General features: G+C 34.9%; 1 protein-coding gene and 1 pseudogene across 3 annotated transcripts in view; one reads left to right on the plus strand and one right to left on the minus strand.

Moving 5' to 3' along the window:
* The first annotated feature begins 732 nt into the window (after positions 1–732).
* Positions 733–24966, plus strand: part of LOC126979777 (guanine nucleotide-binding protein G(I)/G(S)/G(T) subunit beta-1) — a 46130-nt gene continuing 21896 nt past the window's right edge. For all 3 annotated transcript variants that reach the window (XM_050829309.1, XM_050829308.1, XM_050829307.1), the window contains exons 1-3: positions 733–975; positions 19887–20031; positions 24597–24742. In XM_050829309.1, the coding sequence (XP_050685266.1) occupies positions 19975–20031; positions 24597–24742 (203 nt within the window). In that variant the 5' untranslated portion in view covers positions 733–975; positions 19887–19974. The remainder of the gene's footprint in view (positions 976–19886; positions 20032–24596; positions 24743–24966) is intronic.
* LOC126979776 (putative nuclease HARBI1) lies at positions 12397–13755 on the minus strand (annotated as a pseudogene).

Consider the following 24966-nt stretch of genomic DNA (forward strand, 5'->3'; position numbering starts at 1 on the left):
TAATTGCCAAGTTTTTAAGTTTTTTAAGTATCTGATCGCAGAATCAAGGCTGTTTTAAATGGCATATACTCTGTCCTATATATTTATATGTATGTACTCATACTAAAATATTTAGCGCCTGCATCCCGTAAGGCAGCGTGCTGTGCTCCACACATGGTGTTGCATACTGCTGATTTGTAGCATATTATTGAAATGCAGACGACAGTACAAGGTTTGCTTACACAGGCTGTCCAAACATCTCTCGAGAATCTGACGAGAACCGGAACAAAGTTGTATCTAATATTTTGTTTTAAAAATACTTTAAAGATGATGAAGTTGAGGAGATTAATATTATATTTGTTTATTAATTATTTTGGCTTAATCGCTCGTAGGAATATATCAACATCGCATCGTATTTACTAGTATAAATAGATATAATAATCTTACTTTGTGAAATTTTTTAATTTAAGTTGGAAGTGTATTTTATTTTAAACAGTTGTTGTATTTGAATAATACCGCGCTTCGATCTCACGCCCAGTTTGACGTCACGCTACGGGGTTCTCAAGAAGGCCTTACCGCACCCTACCTTGGCTCGATGAAAAGGACGAATAGGTTCGAAATGTTATTTAAAATCTGCACGAAACTCTGGGCTGTAGCGTTTATATTCGCATGACAAGACTTTTAGTTCATAATACTCTATCCAGATGGCGCAATAGAAATTGTCGACTTAAGCGCAGAACGCACCAATAGGATACAAGGAACTTTGACGCAATTTGCAAATGGCCGTGAAAAGGATTGAGCTCGAGGGTGTATGAAACGTTAAATGGTGGAATTTAGAAAAGACCGTGTTATAGCTAGTGATTGAGATCTGATTAAGTGTTGTGTTGTTAAAAAGATACAAAATGTGCCAAAAGGATAGAATCCTGTCTTAATAGTGGTTATAGGAAGCGCTTGAAGACCACGGGAGGATATCGGAAAAGATTAGCTGACTGCAGGGTATGTAATGATCTTGTATATTTTACGTTATCTTTCGCATTCTTCCTCTTTCCTGGAATAGTTTGATTATTCATTTTTGTAATGTTATTTGGGCGTTGTCGTTGATATAAAGAGGAACTCTTTTATGGGTGCCGGCTGTTGGCGAGGTGCGTACTCGTATCTAAGTTACATTATCTAGAGTAAATCAATCAATTCCTGGATGTGGGTGCGTGGCGAGATTATGAAGGGCTCGATTCTAAATGGATTTTGCGTTTTTGTACCGTGTCAGGTATATTGGAATTGGTTATTCAGCTACGACTTAGAAAACGGGCACGGCCCTTTTTGCGAAAGCAGTCATCGATTTGTGCGTTCCTCATAACAATATGTATAACTACTGATTCGTACTTATTTGTTTGGACTTTCTAATCGTTATTGGTGTAAATTATAAATATTTTTTGCGAACCAAATTCAATTAGGTTCTTATATCATAAAAATAATAGTTATTTCGTTTATGTGTTGATTACGAGCTTGCTTCACCTAAGTATGTAATTTATATAAAATCTATTGTTTTATTGTATATTATTAAGTATGTTGCTATGAATATCAGAATTAGGACTCTTTTATTACAATAATATTAAATGTTGATTATATATTGGGATGGTAGAAGTCTCTTAAAAAAGGCTTTTGGCTTTGCCTACTGGCAACTGGACATGCAGAAATGGAGAAAAAGTGATATGTACTAATGATAATATGTCTAAATAAAAGGCTAACATAAGGTCATTGCAAGTATTTCACTATTTTTTTGTTGATAGATATTTGGCTCTAGAGCAGAGTGCACATCGAGCAACTCAATATATGCACTCAATCAATCAATAATTATTTTATCTTAAATTTAAGTCAGTCAGCATAGTTGTGCAAGAATTTTAATGGATCCTAGGCAAATCATAAGAGAATTGATTGAAATAGACATTATTTTGTGAAAATCCATGATTATCCAAAAAGTAATGCCTGGCACAGAGCATTTATTTCTACAACATACATTTTTCAAACCAGTGTCTCGGAGTTATCCATAAAATCCTTTATTTTACACCAACTGTTTCACAATTCTCCAAAGATGCATATATAATATGCCCTGAAATGCTTTCATTTCTACTACATCAGTGTGATTTGTACCAATTCTTTGAAATATGACTTAAATATTTTTTATGTAAATTTATTTATTAGCACCATGCCAAAATGTCCAAGATATAAATGTAATAATAGTTGAAAACATGAAAAATGAATCTAGCATTCCTAGCTTTTTCTCACCCTGTTTTGGGATAGAGTTTGAGTTGCTATTGGTATATCCTTATGCCAAATAGTTGCTACCATATAGCTTGTTGCGAGAGTGGGACATCATTTGAATTTGGTACACATATACACACAGGAATATGTCGGATGAGGGTAGCACAGGGCCGATTGTCATGGAAATTTTGTACAGCAGTGCAAATCTTCACGCTGATGATGATGATGGTGCATATGTACTAGTGGACCTCTTTACTATGCCCACAATTTTGGTAGCAATTTTTTTGTGCCTTCATGCTGGGTTCAGGTGGGATGATGAGGTTGTGTAAAATATACCAGATGACACTTGCCTGGAGTCACTAGTTTCTACTACACTAAACTAGAAAGTTTTTGCAGAAGTTATTGTTAAAAACACAACTTCAACACCAACATCACAACATAGAGGGATTGACATGACAAAGACTATATTTATACACATTAGCATTATCAGTGGATGTAAATAAATCAGTAAAAATCTGCGCTTATTATTCATAATAGAATAAAAAAATTAAGTAAAGAAATGACATGTATCATTTAATGACCTTGTTAAATGGTCAATTGTTATTCTTTGGTGTTGCTAGAGAATGTGGTTGTAACTTATCCAAAGGAGATTCATATAAGAATATAATATTGACTCACAAATTATCTTGCCCCAAAGTAGGCAATAACATACATACTACAGGAACTCTCTAAAGCAAACTCCTAAATTTTTCTTCCCAATCAAACTCCTGGAGCGCTCAGATTATAGTACAGATAATCTACAGGGTATTTTTATGTAACAAAACATACAGTAATGTGTAATTTTAAATGTATATTTGCATTAATAAACATCACATTTATTAATTTTTTTTTTAAAGAAATCTAACATTTTAGTTTGTCAGGAGGTATTCAATAATAAATAAAAAGCTTTGTCTCGCAAATTATGGTAAATTATTGTCCAACATAGGAATGTCTACTTTCCCATTCAAGGCATGTAGCTATATAGTGAGTAGGGTGTTTGAATTTCAAAGGTGTTAAGTTTAGAAGAGTTTCCAATTATCTATAATTGGAGGTCCTGCTGTACTTTAACATACATAGATTCATATAAACCTCCATTACTGGGAAACAAATATCCATAATCATCATAATATATATGTTTGCATGTACTGGGATATAAACCAGGGATCTCTACCTCAGTGGGCACGGTCACTAACAACTGGGTTATATGGGTTGTCAAAGTATAAAGCAAGTAAACAGAAGTCTGTATAAAACAGTAAATATTAATTAATAGCAACCATTGCGCTTGATATATCAATAATTTTACTATTCAACTAATTCACCATTTTTTATTAAGCAATAGTAGAAGTACTTCATAGATATGATATTTTTTAAGATTATCTTGAAAGCCAACAGAGTAATGGTATGAGCAACTTGTTGCCCTTTGAGCAACAGTTGTTTTGTTACAGACTTGTGTATAATTCTATATTTTTTCACATTCAAGGATGGTTCATGTACAACATCTCTTATTTATTAGATTTTTTCTTTGTACTCATTACATACAAAAGCCATTCACTCACCTTGTTACGAATAAAAAAAAATCCTTAGTCCATCAGCTGATCTTGATTTGTACACGAAGGACAAAGGTTGACCCTTTCTTACTACTTCAATCAACATTAATGATATGGATTGGTGCAATTAATAACCTCCACTATATGATGGTACAAAATTACATATAAATCATCATGTGTTCCTGTGGGCAAATTTTGCTTCTCGTTTAATTAATATGAGAATTGATTGGTTAATCTTCTTACAAGCAAACAGAACAACTTGAGAAGCATTCACCTAATAGAAACTTGTTTTGTCATGAGAATGTTATTATGAGTAGGTTACACATTACTATGTTCAAATTTGGCATTTACATGATATTTTTTTTATGATATTAAGGGACGAGACGAGCAGCACATTCAACTGATGATAATTGATACACCCTGCCCATCACAATGCAGTGCCACTCAGGATTTTTGAAAAGCCCATAATTTCTGAGTGACACTACAATTGCGCTCGTCACCTTGAGACATAAGATGTTAAGTCCCATTTGCCCAGTAATTTCACTAGCTATAGCGCCCTTCAGGCCGAAACACAATAATGCTTACACACTACTGCTTCACGGCAGAAATAGGGGCCATTGTTGTATCCATAATCTAGCCTCCCGCTGGTGAATTCAAGAGGAGTGATAGAGTTAATTTACTTTTAACAGTAACTCAATGGGACTTCTTTATTTTTATTCACTTAATTCAGGCAGCCTATATTGAGTATGTGATTGTCAAAGGCCAGCTGCAGTTAAACACATCTGCATCATACATTGCACAAACAGGATTCTTTTTTCATTGGTCAAAAGTATTAACAAACAAGGCAATATTGTAATTTTTATTTATTGCAATATTGTCAGACATGATATTTTAGTTATTTTGATCATATGATTGTTGCAGTTTACTATTCTTACTTTGCATCTGTTGGTATAATGTGCTGCCAGGTTCAGCTCATCATGTTACTTATAATTCAAAGAGTATAGCTGCTTCATGCTTAAACATTGGCATACTAACTTGTTGTGTAACAGTGTATCGTATCATTCCAAGTAGAGCTATAGACATTATTGAATTTAACCCTCCCCTTATTCAATTAGGTTATGGACTCTGTAGTGGCTTGTTGTGGATTTAATGTATTTGTAGGTAGCAAAACATGTCTGCTTATTTCCTGTTGTAGATTATATAAGCTGAACTCTGAAAACAATATTTCTCAGCCAATTCTTTGGCGAAATTTATTTATTTGTCACAGAATAATAGTTTAACTAAACAGTATAAAGTTGTAATATTTTTAATTAATTAATAAACCTCTTGATTTTTCTTATAACTAGAAGAACAGCCATGCTTATTTCGCTTCTCAAAGCCAAAAGCAGCAGGCTGAAAAAATTATATCTTAATGATTCAAGTTTATATAAACATTTGGAAGTGTAAAATCATGAATCCTATTCTTCATATTGATGTTTTTTTATTGAAATGTCTTAAAGTATCAACAAAAAAAAATGGGAATATTGGAAATTTTAACTAGTCATATAATATATTATATCTTATTAAGTATAATTTAAATAGAATTAAATGATAATAATATAACACCTCAGAATGATAGAAGCACATAATCAGACCACCAACTTTAATTTGATATGTACAAATCAAAGCATCACTTCAAAATCCCACCATATAAAAAACTAACCACTGTAAGTCGTGAATCACGAAAAGATACCCCTTTGTAGTGTCTTCGAATTTCAAAGTACCTAATATATTGTAAAGATTAAACTTTCAGCCTATTTATTTATTATTCTGTTTGAAAGTGTACCGGTGACATTACCTATAGTTAGTGATCACCGCGGCCTGCACTCTCGCGCAACACCAGGAAAGTTATACGAGTATTTTTGTCTGTTTCTAATCTAAAAGTTCCGAGCAGCACTACAATTGCGCTCGTCACCTTGAGACATTAGATGTTAAGTCTCTTTTGCCCAGTAATTTCACTAGCTACTACTAGCGGCGCCTTTCACATCACAGTAATGTTTACACATTACTGCTTCACGGCAGAATTAGGCACCGTTGTGGTACCCTTTATCTAGCCGGCATCCTGTGCAAAGGAGCCAGTGGGAACTGGTAAAATTATTTATTGTTATTTGTGTGGAGATGATCCTCAGCAGGAACATCTTCCATATGTATATTGGCTTAGTCCATATGTACATTGGGTTTTAGTTGAGTGTACGGCGTAAGCGGTTTGGTTAAAGGTGCCGAAGTCTTGTCGGTGTGGAAACACCGCGAAAGGAAGCTCATTCTACAGTGTGATAATTGGTTGTACGTGGAAGGAAGTTCCTTGAAATCCATACTGGAGAAAGGATCCATGTTGGGATGTGAGGATGAATTTGATAACACTCACCGTTTTAAAGGCGGTATAGGACACACTTTATTTTGCTTTAATGTTATCATGTAGTGGCCACCATCTAGATTTTTATCCCACGTGTCCTACATGATAATTTGTAATAGTAAATAACGAGAGGAAAGACAATTAAATGATAAATTTTACGGAAAGGTTGTTTAAATTGTAGCGTATATTATTATTTTGGCGATTGGCGCGGTCTTACACTCGGACTACATTTAAAATTTCTTATAATAGTTTGTAACAACTCTACGGAAATTTGTTTTACTGGTGCTATTAGACCTCGTTACTCGCTAAAATTCATTATTCTACTGGAAGTGTCTATATTCCATAATATAGATACATGTTATAATATATAATATTTTATGATTTAACAGCGTATTAAAACATTAGTCGTGTTGAAGGTATCTTTTGATTGCGTTGATAGGATTGATTAGATATTTTTACAGACCACAAGTACAAGTCTTTATTTAAGGTTCCTGAGAAATAGGCTTTTAACGATTTGTTATTTGTTTAGTGATCTATCATACATCACACCATTGCATCACATCTATCTATCTACACATTATACAAAACCTGTTCAACAACAAAGACCAACTAAATATGGAACCCTTAAAATATACAGTGGGACAAAAACTAATTACAATTGGCAGTACTGAGAGTGGATTGGCCAATCAATAAATGCCCCAAGAGTTGTTATCACAAATTATTACACCAGTTTCGTTACAAGGGTATAACCTAAGCTTAGATAGTCGAAACTAAGAATTTCGGCCTCGCTTACGTAAGCAAGGTGTGAAATGCGTTGAAAATTGACTGCTACATTGTTAACCCACCGGCCACTTATTTACGCTTGTTATTACGGAATGTCAGATATTTAACAATGGGACAAACAAACGGTCTCGCTTGGCGGTTGTGAGTCTCAAGTCTCAGTCAATTCGATTTGATGCCATTTAAATATTTCCCTCCACGCCTGGATGTCTTAAATTTTCACTTGTATTGTTATCCTTACATAATTTATACGTCTAGATAGAGCCTCTTGCTGCTACAAAACCGATGAAAACAGGCCAGGTCTTAACTACTTTAGTGTGCGTAACAAGCTACGTCTTGCTCTCGCGATTTGTAATTTTATGTTAGTGTGTATTGGTCAAAATAGAGGTTAACTGTCCACCCCAGTTTTATTGGACGTTTTCACAGCTGTCACAGTTTATCTAGATGTATAGGTAAATGATCTGAAAGATCTGGAAGACTTAAAGGATCTATGGAATACTTACGCCATATGCTCGATGGCCTCAATACAGCTTCCCAAGGAGTATGTCTAAAAATGAACATGGGCAAGACGAAGATCATGTCAAATGTCCATGTCGCACCTACTCCCATAACGATTTGGAATGTAGTCTCGAAATTGTCCACGAGTACGTCTACCTCGGACAAAAATCCAGTTCGGCAGGTCCAAATTCGCGAGAGAGGCCAAATCATTGCAAAACTAAGTGGCAGTGGGCAGGGCATCAAATTCGACGGACAGATGGGACAGTAAAGTCCTCGAATGGCGACCACGTACCGGAAGACGTAGTGTTGGTTGGCCCCCCCACAAGATGGACGGACGATCTGGTCAAGATCGCCGGAATACGTTCGATGATAGCAGCGCAGGGCCTATCGTCGTGGACATCTTTGGAGAAGGCCTTTGTCCAGCTGTGGACGTCTCGCTTAAACATATATAAATAAACATTCATGACTCGGAAAAAGATATCCATATTCATCATATAAATATTTGTACCTACAGGGATTTCAAATCGGGACCTCTAGCTCATCAGGCAGAGTCACTAACCACTGGACTATATGGGTAGTCAAATCTTTGTAATTTGTTTAAAGAAAAAAAAAAATGTTATCGTATTTTATCTTGTGGATATCGCGGAATGGATTGGTTCCTGTCCTAGTATTGTAAAAATTTGTTTATCAATAAAGTGAAATAATGGTGAAAACTGGCTCACGAATTTCATTTCATAATCGGCAGCGGCAGAAGAAACGAGCGTGTCGTTCTAGGGTCTATGATAAGTGATTACCGCCGCCTACCTTTTTATCTCTCGATGAGAGGGGTCTTCAAACCCTGTAAACATCCGTGGGTAACCATACAAGAGTTTACCCACCGAATCGTTTCATACCATGACCCTTACTTTCAACAATCTTATCAACTCTCTCTCTCTCAACTTATCGCGCACGGAAACAAACACGAGACTGGTTACTATGCCGACTAGTATTTATTGAGGCAGAAATCCTTACCTAATTTCTGTAAGTATGTATAAAACCTCATGATAATACGTCGTTCAAAATATTATTGTTGTTTTTATAAAACAAGGAAGCCCTGAGAGAAGAATGTAGTCCTTAAGACAATAAACATGAAGTTATTAAAGGCTTTGTAATAATTATGGGCCTGCGTTTCAATTATTTAAATTGCTGTGAACTTTTAAATGGAGAGAAAGAGTTTATAATATAGTAATGGTAATTACATTCACATATACTTAATAATATTGCTGGTATTATGCGTGGACATTTGCATTTTTGTTATTATAATAATTGTTTTACTAACGGCTACTATGGTTTGTATACTGTTTCATAAAGTAATTATTGACATGTTACGATTAACAATAGTTTTAACGTTTAATTAGTCTCTGCAAATACTGACTTCAAATCTTTTAAAATTTTGGTGTCACGTTGTTTTTCCGCGATGAACTCCCTAGTACCTAGTACTGAAACGATTTTAATCAGATTATGTACACTGAGAGATACGATAGTTTTTATAATATTTTTTAAATAAAACACTTTAAAAGGATTAAAATGCGTGTAATTATAACTGTTTTTACATTCGATTTTTACGCAAAAGTTATATTTTTATTTTAGTTAACCCGACGTTTCAAGACCTTTCCAGATCTCCCCCTGAAAACGAGATGTGTAACATTCGCGTTAATCAAAGAAAATACAAATAATTTTAATTAAAAATTTATTTTTTAAAAGAACAAGGGTACAACGAAATAATTATTGTAAAGATTGAACTTGTACAACTTTCGTCATTAACAATAAAGATTTAAAATTTTGATATATACATAAAAATATACTTTTTAAACGGGTGATATACCATCGCACTAATCTTAATGTAATGTAGCCGGTATGTACCCTTCGGATTTCTTTAATAAAATCATTGTACTCAAGCAGTGTTTAGAGTTGTTGTTGTTGATTATTTTTGTCCTCTATACCTGTACGCTGGTGACAAGGTGAAAGCGCTAAGTATGTGGTTTATTAATTTTCTCTACACGATACAAACAATTTATAGATATATTTTCACATCATGAATAAAAAGTGCTATGTAAAATATAAAAAGTTATGACGACTGCGAACCGTAAATTTCAAGTTATTATCACGGTACGTTTAAGTAACTCTATATTATTATTAATAGGACCTACTTGTCAGAAGGGACTGGTAGTAGAAGTAGGTACAGAAATATTAATAATTATTACATGTTACTGTGTTGTCGGTGCTTATAGCGTAGATACGGACTCATATAGTTGTAAATAATTCATCCAATATCCAGAGTGTTATCTCGTCTTCTTATTAACTAGTTTTCCTGTTGTTACATAGACTCCGTGATTTTATATTTGCTATGAGCATTAGAATAATACAAATATTGTTGAGTGGGCTAAACATAATATTATGTACATAATCAATAATGTTGGTGAAATAGTTTTCTTAGCTTCTTTGTTTTTTACTTTTACGAAGTAGAAAGTCAAGGTTGTGGTTAATGCCTGATTTATACGGTGTCAGTTGTCACCAACATGAAAGTACAGCAGCCCAGTCCAGCGCTAACTTGCCACTGTACTTAGATACTAGTATTAATCTAGCTTGCTGACTTCGCGCAATCAAGGAGGGAGGAGGAAGTGGGAGGCACAGGATGCCGGCTAGATTATGGGTACCACAACGGCGCCTATTTCTACCGTGAAGTGTTTCGGTCTGAAGGGCGCCGTAGACAGGGCAATGAGACTTACACCCATATTCTAAGTCGTTACCTCGAAAGTCCCTCGACTCGAACTCAGTCGAGGAGGCCTCAAGGAATGACTTGAAAGGAACTCAAGTTTGGTATTCATAGTTGTCAGTTTGAGGAATTCATGAGGTTCCTCGAATGAGTGTGAGTCGAGGTAAAACTCATGAATTACGTCATCGTTTGGAGGAATGCTAACCTTATTATTGACGATTTTTTATCTGTGGCTTTCAACTTCTTGTGTCAAGTGATTAGTGAAGTGTCAAATGAAAGCGAACACATAAATAAACAAATATTAACGCAGCGTAATTCGAATTCCTTAAATGCACTTGAAAACAAAACCCATGTTTTGCGCAAAAAATACTGTGATATTTGTGAAGTGGGTGGCTTGGAGAAGAAAATATTTTGTTCGCTTCGCAGTATACAAGTGAATTCAATCGTGTGTTGTTCTTATTGAGCAATTATTTAAAATGACTGCAACTGGAAGACAGCTTTTCAATGAAGCCGAAAAGATTTGTCTGCAGGAGTTAGTGATAAAATACAAATTAAATTCAATAGCTACTATGGGGAGCGCAGTGGCTAAAAAAAATCCCTGGCTTAGCCTAACAGAGGAGTACAATGCCATAGAAACGAATTCAAAAGTAAGTACTTACTGTAGTTGAAAATATATTTTATTCTATTATATTCACTTAAGGCAAACTTTACGAAACATTTGAGCAATTATTTCTTTATCACTTTATTTTTAGAGGACTGAAGCTCAACTTAAAAAATGTTGGGACCAGGCGTAAAAATATGTTGGCCTTAGAGAAAAGGGAAAGGATGAGGACCGGTGGTGGTTCCTCTAATGCTTACATACCTAGTACATGTACTGGAGGATGCTCTCGCTGAACAGACAGATGTGGAGTTGGCAGATGTAATCGACAGTGATAACATACCTTGTAGTGCAGGTAAATAACATTAAAGTACTTCTGGTACTTACTGCTTTAAGTTTATTGCCATTTGTGATTTTTTATGACTGTTTTTCTGTTTGGCAGTAATCCAAATTGATAATGTGATGTTGTTAGACATGTCATCTCAAGTACCAGCAGTTGAACATGTGTCAGAAAGAGGTAAAATAACCAACCTTTTTAAAATTATAAAAAATAATATTATGTTTATTGTTAAGTATTAATGTTATACGTAATTTTACAGAAAACATTATAAACACTCCTCCACATTTGACAGAGTCCCGGTTGACTGATTATAGTGCAGCTCCATCACAAGGTAGTTATAAAAATATTTTGTCAAAGTTTAAAATGAATGTACATTCAATTAAATAAAAAAAATGTTATACCTGAACACATTATAATAGGCAAAATAGTTGCCATAATCAACCACTTAATTAATGTCTGACTGTTCATCACTGGTGTCTTTTCTTATTATTTGAAGATAGGGGATATAGAGCCTCAACTCGCCATGCTGATTAAATACTGGTTGATGGGCTTAGATAACTTATTGCAACTCTTTACATTTATTATCAGTTGTTAGTGGTAGTGACTGGGTCGACAGTTTAACTTGTTCTCTATTGATGGTATGGTTAGAGAGACGGAGACCACAGGCCTATTGTTATTATTTAAAAAAAAATCAATAAATGTCTGAAATTGTTGTTTTACATTTACAATATAGGTCTTATTATATGATTTACATTTCAGAGTCAAGAAATATACGGACCAGAGTGATTCAAGAAGAATTTCATATCCGTCAACAAACATATGGAAAATCTCAGAAAAGGGAAGAGGAGATTTTTCTCAAAGCCAAAACTGAGAGAGAAGCTGCAGAGGAACTTCTCCTCTGCAATAGAGCCAAAAGAGAAGAGGCTGAATTAAGTTTAAGAATATTTAAAAATAAAAATTTTGAAAATTAATTTAGTATTAGGTTGTATGTATATGTTTATTTCAATTCTATTGTGTAATAAAAAACTTTATTGCTTAGTATTCATTCATTTATAAATCATTAAAAATTTAGTTGTGAGCAGTATTTAACAAACTTATTAATAGAACAATAATAGTAAAGATTAATATTTAAATTTTCCTTAAAGTAACATTTAAAAAAATAAAGTAACATAAAAAATGTATATATAAAAACATAATAAGATGTAGGTGTTAACTAAAATGTCTTGCTATAAATGCAGCCCTTATAACACTACCTCACACTACCAGTGTGAGGTACTGGAACTACAGCAAGATTGGTTAAGGGTTCAATCATTTCTTGATTGGTCTCAATACTAATATTATGTAGCACAGCACATGCCACTATAATATTACATGTATTTGACAGATTATTTTGCAGTTTTCTATTCAAACATGCAAATTTTCTTTTCCATACACCATTAAACCTTTCTATAATATTTCTAGTACTGATATGGGCCCTATTATATTTGAATTCAGGTTGTGATTGTGGATTATGGACTGGTGTATACATGTATGGTGACTGTGCATAACCACTATCACCAATCAGTAAACCTGCAATTTCCCCTTCTTCAAATCTCATATAACACCTGCTATTATTAAATATTCTAGAGTCATGGACAGATCCAGGCCAGCGTACTACGATATCATATATTTCCATCCGAGGGCCACATACTATTTGCACATTAATTGAAAACCAACTTTTACGATTGCGAAATACTTCGCCGTTTTGTCGGTTTGGATTTTTTATTGGAATATGGGTACAATCAATGCATCCAATAACCCCAGGAAATCCAGCAACACGATGAAATTGAATGTTCACATTAGCTCGCTCAGGGACGTCAGGAAATTTAATGAAGCGCCTTATTTTTAAAGCTAAAGCTTTCGATACATTGGCCACAATCTTTGAAACGACTGATTGACTTATTTGGTGGAAGTCGCCGCAAACAATCTGTAAAAATACCGATTAAAGTAAAAATGTATACATACAAAGCTTTGTATTGCAATTTTATGAATGTAGACAAGTTATAAGAATACTTACTTGAAAGTTTCCAGTTGCGTAAAATCGTAAGGCTGCTGCCTTGCTAAAATGCTATTTGGATCACGGGTGGAATCGGCAATCCACGATTGCTGTCTCCAGTATTTTGGAAGAGCAGGGGTAACAAAAAGCTTGCCACAATATTTTTGGTGAAGCGGAATCTTATTCGAAATTCATTTTCATCATAAATTTCCATCGGATTTTCTGCATCTCGTAAATATCGTCGCGATAAGTAGTCGTAAGGACTATCGTACATATATTCAATAAAACTTTCGAAAGACATTATAAAAAATTAATGAAATAATGTCTTTTGTAGCTAACAATTACTTATAAACTTCCTCAAGGTAGATGGCGATCAACCTTACATTTGACAGTTGGTTCCTCGACTCAAACTCACCTCGAGTGAGGAAGGTGTTTGAGGTAAGGACAAAAATTACAACTGTGAATATGAAAACCCCTCAGTGAGGTTGAGTCGAGTCGAGGAAATCATGAGTTTACGACTTAGAATATGGGTGTTAATATCTTACGTCTCAAGGTGAGGAGCGCAATTGTAGTGCCGCTCAATTTTTGGGTTTTTCAAGAATTCTGAGCGGCACTGTATTGTAATGAGCAGGGCGTATCAATTACCATTAGCTGAACGTCCTGCTCGTCTCGTCCCTTATTTTCAGTAGAAAAAAAACACTGCCGATCCCATCATGTAACCCAGTTGGTATTTATTTAAATAATAAAGTAGTTTAAAATTCGTATGCTAAAAACAGCAACACAAAAATTAATTATTTACTCCAGATATTTTGTGGTCTTTGTTTAATCTATGGTTAGAGCTGTCATGATTTTGCAATTTTTACGAGGCTGTTAATTTGATATTTTACGTGCTAGGTATTATGTTCTTGTTTCTTCGACTTGTAAAATATGGCGGTTAGCCGTGTAGTATAATATATAAAGGTATATTTCAAATTCCTGCACTGCACAAATGTCTGTGTTTTACCAGTTTTAACTAAGTTGGGTCCGAAATTCCGATTCAATGGTCACACAAATACTTTGCTATAATAGTATAAATAAGGCTTAAGTGACCGGCGTTCGAATACAAGACGATGCTTGATTTCAACTAGAAAGAAGTGCTTGTGTCTAAATCATTTTACTTCATTATTAAAACCCATTCGTTTCTTTCAGATACCAAAAAGGTTTCCTGTCCGGTGGTACAAATTAAATTTGAGCCGATTCGCTATTTAGACCAAACAAGGTCTAAATAGCTCTAATAACGTTGTCTCTACATTTAATGTTGAAGTCATTTTATTCCTACATCAGGTTAAACGTTTTATTACTCTTATAATATTCTAATAGGTATGCTTTAAGGGCTATCTATATGTTCAAATGAGATTAATTAATTAATAATATGATTAATTCAATTATTCTTTAATATTCCTTTTTTGTTTGTAATTTTATCTTTTAGTGTTTCGTCTAATTAGTGTAAGTGGCACTGCCGTGCTAATTGGACAGTAAATAAATAAACGAATTGCTTGTTGGTTTTTACTTTTCGAAATGATTCCTACTGATATGACTATCACCAATAATAAAGTTATTATTATATACAAAATCGCGGGGCAAGTTCTTTTCATAATCTGAGTATGGAAACTCCAATTTATTGAAAATTTAACAAAAAAGTCAGCTTATTAATAATTATTATAGATAGCCGAGTACATAACATAGTAGTAGAGATATATGGGTGGTATGAGTTCACGCATCAATACTCCATTGTGCCGTATTTGGTTTGCGTATGACGAGCGGCAAAGGTTACTTTCGGCTACTTTCCAAACCGTGCATTAAGTGATAGTTTTTATGAAAGCCAGTAAAGCTTTTTTTATTTTTATGAAAGATGAGGACAAGGTAGGTCACCTGGTGTTAAATTGTCACCGTCGCCCACCTTGTAACAGAAGAGGAATGCAAGACCAGAGATGACAACAGTACTCCATATGTGGCCGGACTTGCGCTTTGTAGAGCGCTAGAATGTGGGCCGGCTTGAAGTATTGCCGTATTCATTAATAAATGACACCCAGCTTTTTCAAAGCCAATTTGGCTTTGCCATCCCGATGACTTTGCAATCGCTTGAGATTTCGAGACCCAGAATCCCACTATTAGGCAAGGCTTTTCGGAAGGTGTTTGCGAAGAACGGTGGACAAATGGTTTTTTTTAGTGGTAAACGCGTTAACTTCTTTCAATCTTGGGGGGGTTAAATTGGACAAGGTTCATTTTATCCCATTCCGCGACCGTCTCAAGAGAGGACTCGATAGAAGAAACATCTTTCTTCCGGCACTGGTCGTTGAATTCCCTAGAGAGAGCTGCATGGACCGTATATACGGCATCACCAGTCCTGTCGTCTGCATAGTAGTGTACGTCGGAGGAGTCCAACATATCATTGCTATGCAGAAGAAACAGAGTAGGAGATAGCACAAAGCCTTGCGGAACTCCAGTGTTCACGGGTTACGGGTTCGAGCCAGAACCTTAGACAACGCACTCGAGCTTGAACGTGGGCCACTTCTTTTGTTTTTAGGCTCAATCCATGCTCAATAATATGGGAATAACTATTATCTGTAATCTAAAGTTGCAAGTCCAAACAGTCTCTGCATAATGATATTATAATCTTCTGTCGTGGCTATTAGTAATATTATATACTAACTACCCAAGTAAGTTCAGTCTACGGAAATAATATTGTTGCAACAGTGATAAAAATAAAAAAGAGCACGTGCATATTTTTCATAAACAACTTTAGACATGAATCACGCAAGGGCAATATCGTGGTTATCGCGCCAGTTTGGAGTGCGTGATCCGTAATATAAAATTGTCTTTATGTAGAAGTACTTTTCTGTAGCTTCGAGTGTATTATTTTCTTTAACCACATGTCTTTACAATTTCTGTTGCTATGTTATATTATGTGTAGGCAATAAGTATTATTATTTATATATATATACAAATGAATTGCTGTTCGTTAGTAAACTCGAGAACGGCTGGACCGATTTGGCTAATTTTGTTCTTAAATTAACTGTTGGAAGTTCATAGAAGGTTTAAAAGGTGAATAAATATAAAAATTCTCGTAATTAAATAAGAACAACGATTTCGATTTTCCTTTAATGTGCCTCCCGTCGTTCAGAAATCAAATTAAAATAATAGTATAAAATGAATAACTAGTTAGAATTTTTATATCTTTCTAACTTTCTCAGGAGATAAAAATTAAACTTAATTTTAGGTAACCACAGTAGGTAGGTTAACTATCTATCTATCAGACTATTACTTACTGGTTACTTTTAATTCAAAAACAAACAATAATGAATAAATAATGTAAATTATTGTAAACTGATCTGTGATCACATATTATTACTTAATACTTTAATGTTTCGAACTCAGATTGACATTTGACAGAGTTGTCAACTTGTCAGTCAGAACGTTAGAAACTTCAGAAATTGACAAGCTAATATTGACATTGGCGAGTTGTGGTGCCCCTTCCACAGAAGCCACTACAAAGAATAGAATAGACAAGCTAATACATTATCTTGTTTACTCAGTCTACGCATTAGTTACTATATAATTATCTTTAAGGCGACGTCACCAAATGGCCCAACAGAAGACCAGCGCTGGTTTTCAAAACCAGCAAATATGCTGAGTTGGGACCACTTTGTGACGTATAGAAAATAATATTTCTCAATTTTGTTTTATGTTTTATTGTACTATATCGTCATGAATAAACTTTTTTCTTTTCTTCTTTTTCTTTCTTCTATTTTTATGTAAATTAATCAATGACGTTCTATACATATGGACATATCATTCGCAGTCTGACAGTGGAACGGCAAAAGTGTGCTTAAAGACAATGTAAGCACACTTTTTTCCTTAGTCGTGTGTCAACTGTGTGTCAATCAACAAGCCTAAGCGTGCTATAAAAAGTGCTTAAATAATTCATTAACGACTCTAAAAAGGATGGTGTGACCTATCATCGGTAAGGTTATTTTATTTATATAAGATGGATATGAAAAAAGCGTAAGTTATTTAATAAAATTATTATTTTTTCATTAAATATGGTACAATTATTAACAATTCCCAGACAAGATTCTCTTGTCAGAATGGGACAGATGAAAGGACACAGTCAGAAATGAAAACAATAGAGTCGCTCTTTTTAACCGACTTCAAAAAAGGAGGTTGGTCTCAATTCGTCGGTTTGTTTTTTATGTTTGTTACCTCAGAACTTTCGACTGGGTGAACCGAGTTTGTTAATTGAAAGCTGGTGCTTCTCGTGTGATCTCATTGCAATTTGGTTCAGATCTGATAATGGCAACCATGAAAATCTTAAATTTGCTATAAGAATGTACGCGACAAATTTGAGAATTACACAATATTGCGCCAACTGATTTCGATAATTCTTTTTTTATTGGAAAGAATATACTTTAAAAGTAGTTAGGTGAGAGTTTGGTTAGGTTCCGATTATGGGATCCATGACAAAGTAACGAAACTCTTCAATTCTTAGGTAGAATTGAAGAGTAGAATCTTTTATATGCTCTCAGGATATTTGAGTCACCTACCGTCACGTCGTTATGGTCAAATTATTGTCGTAGTCAAATATCAATGGAAATAATGGAACTCCTTAACGACATACAGTAAGGGTGGCAGAATTTATAACTGTCTGTAGTTATATTTGATACTTATTTACATCGCAAATATGTAAAAGCTAATATTCTTCAGCATTCCTGTACACGAGATAATGAAAGAGAATTGGCGCCAGTTGGTAGCAAGAGAGATATGAAGAAATTTACAAACCAAATAAAAATATTTATATTTCATCACTAAAGGATTTAAGTTGTTTGGATTTAACCACATTTAAAATTTGGCAAAAGCTGTCATACAAATATATGTTGATGTCTGCTTAGTGTAAGCATAAACCAAAAAGATATCCAAGTCAAAGTAAAAGACATTTTTTGAATCCAAGGAACTTAACATTTAAATAACCAGTTTAACTAATTATTCTATGTAAATAAAAATATTATATTTGAGTATTAGTTTCTCTCATTAAACGTTACCTTAACTTATTAAATCCAAATTCCTTTAGAACGTAAAGAAGTAACAAATAAAAACACAAGCCAAGAAATAAACATACAAACTTTCCCATTTAAAACATGAGTTTGATTTATGATTAAAAACGTAAAAAACCCTCGACTGAACAGATCTTGATCGGAAAATCGGGACAGACTGACGAACGTAAAACTTATAGCAACCATCTTTTTCGTCTGGGTTTAAAAAATACCTAACTCCTACTCCACCTATGTCACTGTACAAATCGGGTTCTTAATTCAAAATACACAGCTGAAACTGAAATTGTGTTTACATTGCTGCCTATTGACCAATAATATTTAAAAAAAACTGGAGTAAACGCAGAGTTGTATAGACATAGCAGTCTAAGGTTATTATGGTGTCATTTGTGGCATGATGTACCATATTTCGATTTGATTTTGTATGAGGTGCATTGTCTATATATTGTATAGAACGTCATTGAAATTAATAAATCTTAAGTTTTGTCACAAATTAAATTTCTGAACACAAACATATTATATTATTTGACATTTGACAACAAACTATAAAATGTGGATTGATACATCTTAAGTTTTGTCAAAAAATAAAATTTCTGAACCTAACCGCACCACAAAACATTATAAAAAATATATTTTATCTAAAATTTCATTCATATCGAGCATTTTTTTTTATTTGTTTTAATAAAAAAAGGATTCATAATTGTTTGTTTTAAGTTTATTTTTTAAACTTTTATTTATCTATTGAGGCAGCACAAAGTCTTCCGGGTCAGCTAGTTATTTATATTTTTTTAACAATCTATCCAAAGGGTACCGTAACTGTTTCATACATTCTTGTTTCATAATATTCTATGGCAGTTGACAGATGTAGGTCGACATTAATGTGGTCAAAATTAATGGATAGTGTGTGAAAGAAGGAATCAATCGAAATTTTGAGGATAATTTGGTCTACACAATAATCTGGTCTGGTACAATCAGGTACTAAACCTGGGTGCTGAATTTTATAAGATTTAGTCAAAGTTAGGTTGTGGTGCGGCTATTGTCAGAAACCTTCTTTTGCTGCGCTTTGTGTCTGGTTCCCTTAAATTCCAAATGGAAGAAATACTGTTATCGTATGTTATAGTATACTCCATTGAACACTTCAACCGAGTACTGCATACCACCTACCTAGCGTAGTTCAGTGACCAATCAATATACCTGTTTATATACATTTTTTTTTAATATTTGTCATCAGTCGCTACCAACTATATCACTTCCGTAATATTTAGTTGGGGGATTTGGGTTTAGGAGGCTATCGCCTCAACATTTTATTATACAAAAACATTTCATTTTAGTATTTTTGTCATCTGTAAATTAACATAATGTTTAAGCCAAGCTAAAATAATAAAATGCACATTTTGCCCCAACATAATTGACTGTTTTTTGTGATAATAACGGACAAGACGAGCAGGACGTTCAGCTGATGGTAATTGATACGACCTGCCCAGAACAATGCAGTGTCGCACAGGATTCTTAAAAAAACCAATCCTGTGGAAAGGAGCCTCTTATTATATTTAATAATGTTGCTTGATTTGTTACAGGTTGGTCGCGGTGCAGACTGCAGAGTGAGTAGCAGCCTGCGCTAGTGGAACCGGTAGTTGATTGAAGGTCTCCGAGCTGCGTACCACAATGAACGAGTTGGACAGCCTGCGCCAGGAGGCGGAAACCCTCAAAAATGCCATTCGGGTAAGTTTAATAGAAAAAAATAGTCATCACTGGCCTGGTGCGCCCCAGTATCAGCTCCAGCCATTTGAGCGCGTGCAACGCAAGGCTATCCAGTGCTCTGTGAACGGCTAGATCTGCGTGAATGTGTGTCTTCTACCGCATTTATCACGAGGAGTGTATAGAAGAGCTGTTTCACTTGATTCCTGCCGCCGAATTCCACCTTCGCACGATACGCTACAAGTTAGGACATCATCCCCACCATCTGGATGTGTGGCGGTCCTCCACAGTGCGGTTTTCAAGGACCTTTCTTCCACGTACCACAAAGCTGTGGAATGATCTTCCTTGTGCGGTGTTTTCGGGACGATACGACATGGGTACCTTCAAAAAAAAAACGCGTACACCTTCCTTAACGACCGGCTATGCTCTTATGATTCCTCTGGTGATCACTAAACATCAGGTGACCCCTACGCTCGTTTGTTCTCCTCTTCCATAAAAAGAAATAAATAAATAAATAAACCGAATATTATGGTTAGGTACCTTAAAATAGGCCAATCTAAATACGTGGATCCGCATCTACTGGCCTATTCCTATTTTCCATGAATTGAAATTTCTTACATGAAAAGTCAACCATAATATTATTTAGTTTTTGATCGAATCATGTGGAATTATTATCTTCGGACTCGGGGAAAACGTGCGATGAAACTGATAATCTTGCCCGAATAAAAATTGCCCTTGACAACTGCTTACTAATTGAACATCGCCACTGCATAATATTCTATGGCAGTTGACAGATGTAGGTACAGAGGCTGAGATCTATACAGCGTAGGGTAGGGCGGGGCTAGTTGAGCGTAGGGGCAAGTTGGGCAATCAAAATATCTCGGAAACTCGGAACTCCGCACACGTGACACGTCGATCCAGTAAAGTACATGACTGCATTATTTATTTTGATAACAAAGAGTAAAATAGTTGTAAACAGAAATATTTCGTCTGAAATAGTCAGATTTCATTTGTTTTCAATCGGGTAAGTGTTATACAATGATAAATTTATTCTACTTTTGATACATATAAGGTTCTGCGTATAATTCTAACAGATTGTTCATAATGTCACCTTTGTCTTAAAATTTAGGGGTGGGGCTAGTAGAGCTATAGTTGCTCAACAAACATGGATTCAGTGTATCAGATATTTGGATGAGACAGGAGTGTCCACTGTGCTGAAGCCAAATAAGATTGTAGCTGGGAAGTTTAAAGTTTATCACGCGAGAAACATGCATACACTGTCAAGTTTGCAGAAAATGGGCTCATACAAAATGTGAGCCTGGTGGTGGTCTTACTATCGTTAGTGTCAATTGCAACAATGACATGAGTACATTATTCCAATAATTTAGTTTTGTCGTTTTGCCCATAAAAATTATAAATAAAAGATGATTGTCAATAACAAATTTGGTTTCGTGTCTAGTTAACATTAAATCCATCTGAGTGCTCAATTTGCCCCATATCCTTGCTCAACTTACCTCACCCATGGGGTATGTTGAGCAAACATGACTTTCGGTATTTAAACAGCTGTAGCTCTTAATCTCAACTAGCTAGAAATAATTACTATGGACACTTTTGGTAAGGGATAAATTAGTAATTGATCAGTATGCAGAACAAGACATTAAGAGTTATCGTTGAGGAGCTATAGCCGCTCAAGTGAAAAATTGCTCAACTAGCCCCGCCCTACCCTACATAGACTTTGCTCAGACTTACTTACGTAAAACTTAGCTGAGTGTGATAAAACCCAAACTTGACCATTATGTTGGGCTGTCTTAGCTTTAGCTGAGCATAATCTCAGGTGTCAAATTACTATAAAAACGAAATCAAAGATAATGCTAAGCTTATACTCAGCAAAGATTTACGTAAGTAAAGTCTGAGCAAAGTCTAGGTACGCTCTATAGATCTCAGCCTAAGTCTCGGAATGTCGTGATCACTTTAGAAACCTATCAGCTTCTAATCTAGTGCATTAAAGCAAGGTCCAGAAGTAAGAGTGTCAAATATTTCATTCATCTTTCATTATGATTCATCTTTCCATGCAGGAAATAGAACCCATGACCAAATAAAGCATTTGTAAACTTGTGAGTTTAATATTTCAGTAACTTAGAGTTATTTACGTAGCAAACAACTAATTTGTCATTTGTCATTTGGATCAATAATCAATTATTTATAATAAAAATTATTATTCATACCAAGCTTACTTACGAGGATAACAAATAAAGCAATAATTGCCTTTATTCAGATTGTAGTTTCGCCATTGTATTTTTCCACTTGCGGCACTATAATTGTGTCAAGGGAATATAAACTGTAAGCACCCGAAATAGAATCGCTTTTACAGTAATTTCTCTAAGTGATGAATGGCCGATGTGAAATGAAAATATCGAATAGTTTTATCGGTACGTCAGACGGTGTGTGATTTGTGAGAACTAGCAGAGTGTAGACAAGGTCGGGTTACGTTCGCGTGTATGTAATAAATGTATTCGTAAATAACAATTAATACAATATAACATACTTATATCATAAAATATGTGATGCATACTGATATTAAAAAAATTAAATTTCTGGATGAACAAATTATTAGGATCATCATTTCACCATCCATTTTGGAGAGTTTCCTGAGGAGTGGGATTTAACCCAATTTAATGCAAACGAAGCAGCAGGTAATAAGTTGCGTTAAATAAAATGTTATAAATATCGAATTGCGAGTAATGTGTCGCTGAAAATATAATAACTCGTTTTAATATATTTTGTGCCCACGTTCGGCTGAATAACTTATCGGGATGAAACGTACATGTACCTACAACAATTAAATTTGGAAAGTTTAAACCACCACCGTTCTTCTTCTCGTCATGGGGTTTCGTTTCTGTGTGATAACTTGCATGACAATTCTCTTGGGGCAGATAGTTGCAGAGGTTTGCCCATTGCCCGCTGCACCAGACTGTTCTGAGGATATCTAAGCACGAAGGTTATTGAAACCTCTTCAGATCAGTCTGTCAGTTCCGACAACTGGATCACCAGTGCATACTTCGCTGTCTATCAGGGCGACCACGGTAGCCCTGGAGCAACCGCCGCAGTGGATTCGTGTGAATCTACTGCTCGTGAAATATTGGAACTTCCACCCAATCACACATTGAGACTTCGCGGCACCAATCCCCTGGTTTAGATTTTATGTGATTTTATGATGTTCTTCTTATTAGATAAATTTAAACTTGTTTGAATGAGGTGCTAAGTTTGTTGAGGATTTGTACCGCGCTCGCCCGAAGTTTTAATAAATACAGCCCAAATAATTGTTCCTCAGTAAAATTTTAGCAATTTACTTTTGAAAGAACTTTAAAATCGGTTAAGTAGTTTTTAAGTTGATTAAGCAAATAAAAATACACATCTTCCTCGTTTTTACATAAGTATAACATGGTTTCGTGTTTTTTTTGCTATTAAGTACTTGTGGCTGCTGGTACGAGCCAGGGCTATCCTACCACTAGGCTACACAGGGCTACCCACTGGTTAATACATGCCCATCGCTGTTACTTACAATCACAAGGGTAATGTCAATATAACGATGTCATAATCCAAAATCAGAAATTCGCAAAAAAAAATCGGACAGACAGCCCCATACCATGAAAATATCCATATTCAAACTTCAGAGAATATTAGCCACTTTTATAGTATTCAAATGTTTATGAGTGTGAGTTTATAGCGTGCCCCGATTTTTCTTATAGACCAGACCAGACTGTGGTTATTTGAAGCACGTAACTGACTTCCATATAGGTTTAATGTGCATTTCTTTATACACTTGGTACATTGGTTTATACGTACTGAGTGCGAAGTAGGAAAATACAAATTTAAATGTGAAGCCATTGTCGATCCTAAAAGTATATTAATGCCGCCATTGCATATTAAATTGGTATATTAAACAATTAGTTAAGGATCTTATTCATGTGAAACTTCTACTCAACTTGACAGGAAAATTAAACTGTTCATTTTCAAATAGTTTAACTCTATTTTAAAAGTTATATATTATGAAAAAAAAGTAAAATATGGATGTTTAGTATCTTTTAACAAATCATCTCTATTTTTATGTATTTTCATTGATTTTAATCTTCCCATTTTTTACTCATGAAAGTAAATTCAGAACTTTGTTTATTTTTATTCTTATTTCTAGATATTAAAGCAATAAAAATAAATTATGTATAACCTGTGCGCAAAAATGCTGTAGACAGTTGTAAACATGCAGCGTTATGGTGTCTTGTTCCTCTGATCCTGCACTCAAAATTATTTATAAGCCTGATTTGTAATATGACACTCATTTCTTAAATGTCGCGTTCTATTAGAAATTGTTCAATCTATTAACAAGATTAAAAGTTCAGCATTGAAGTAAATAGATAATCTAAAGCAACAGCTTACAGTGTCGCTTCATCTTGCCACAAATCCGTTAGGTGTGAGCGAGCACTCTTTGTATTTCCTCTTTCAAAAATGACAAAGTGATTTTTGTGCTACTGCTATACTGCAGAATTATTTACATTTGTTTTATTTAAACTTTCAATGTGTTACCTCTACAGGATGCCCGCAAATCGGCTTGCGACACGTCGCTCGCGCAGGCGACGACCAACATGGACGCGATTGGACGAATTCAGATGCGCACTCGTAGAACACTGCGAGGTCATCTCGCGAAGATCTACGCGATGCACTGGGGCAGTGATTCCAGGTAATTTGATAGTTTCGTCAAATATCGCAACCACATATCGGCGATGTTTCTATGTGTATTTATTCTGCTGTCTAATACGTGTCTTTTGCTGTGACCTGATGTATGCAAGTAAACTATCGGATAATTTTATGCGTTTAAGTTTTATCTAAGCACAAAAAAGCGCAAGTTGTAACGCACCCTGTTACGACTTCGACCCCTTCCCGTCTGATATACTTGCTACTTAT

Source organism: Leptidea sinapis, chromosome 4, assembly GCF_905404315.1.
Source record: "Leptidea sinapis chromosome 4, ilLepSina1.1, whole genome shotgun sequence".
Taxonomy (NCBI): Eukaryota; Metazoa; Arthropoda; class Insecta; order Lepidoptera; family Pieridae; genus Leptidea; species Leptidea sinapis.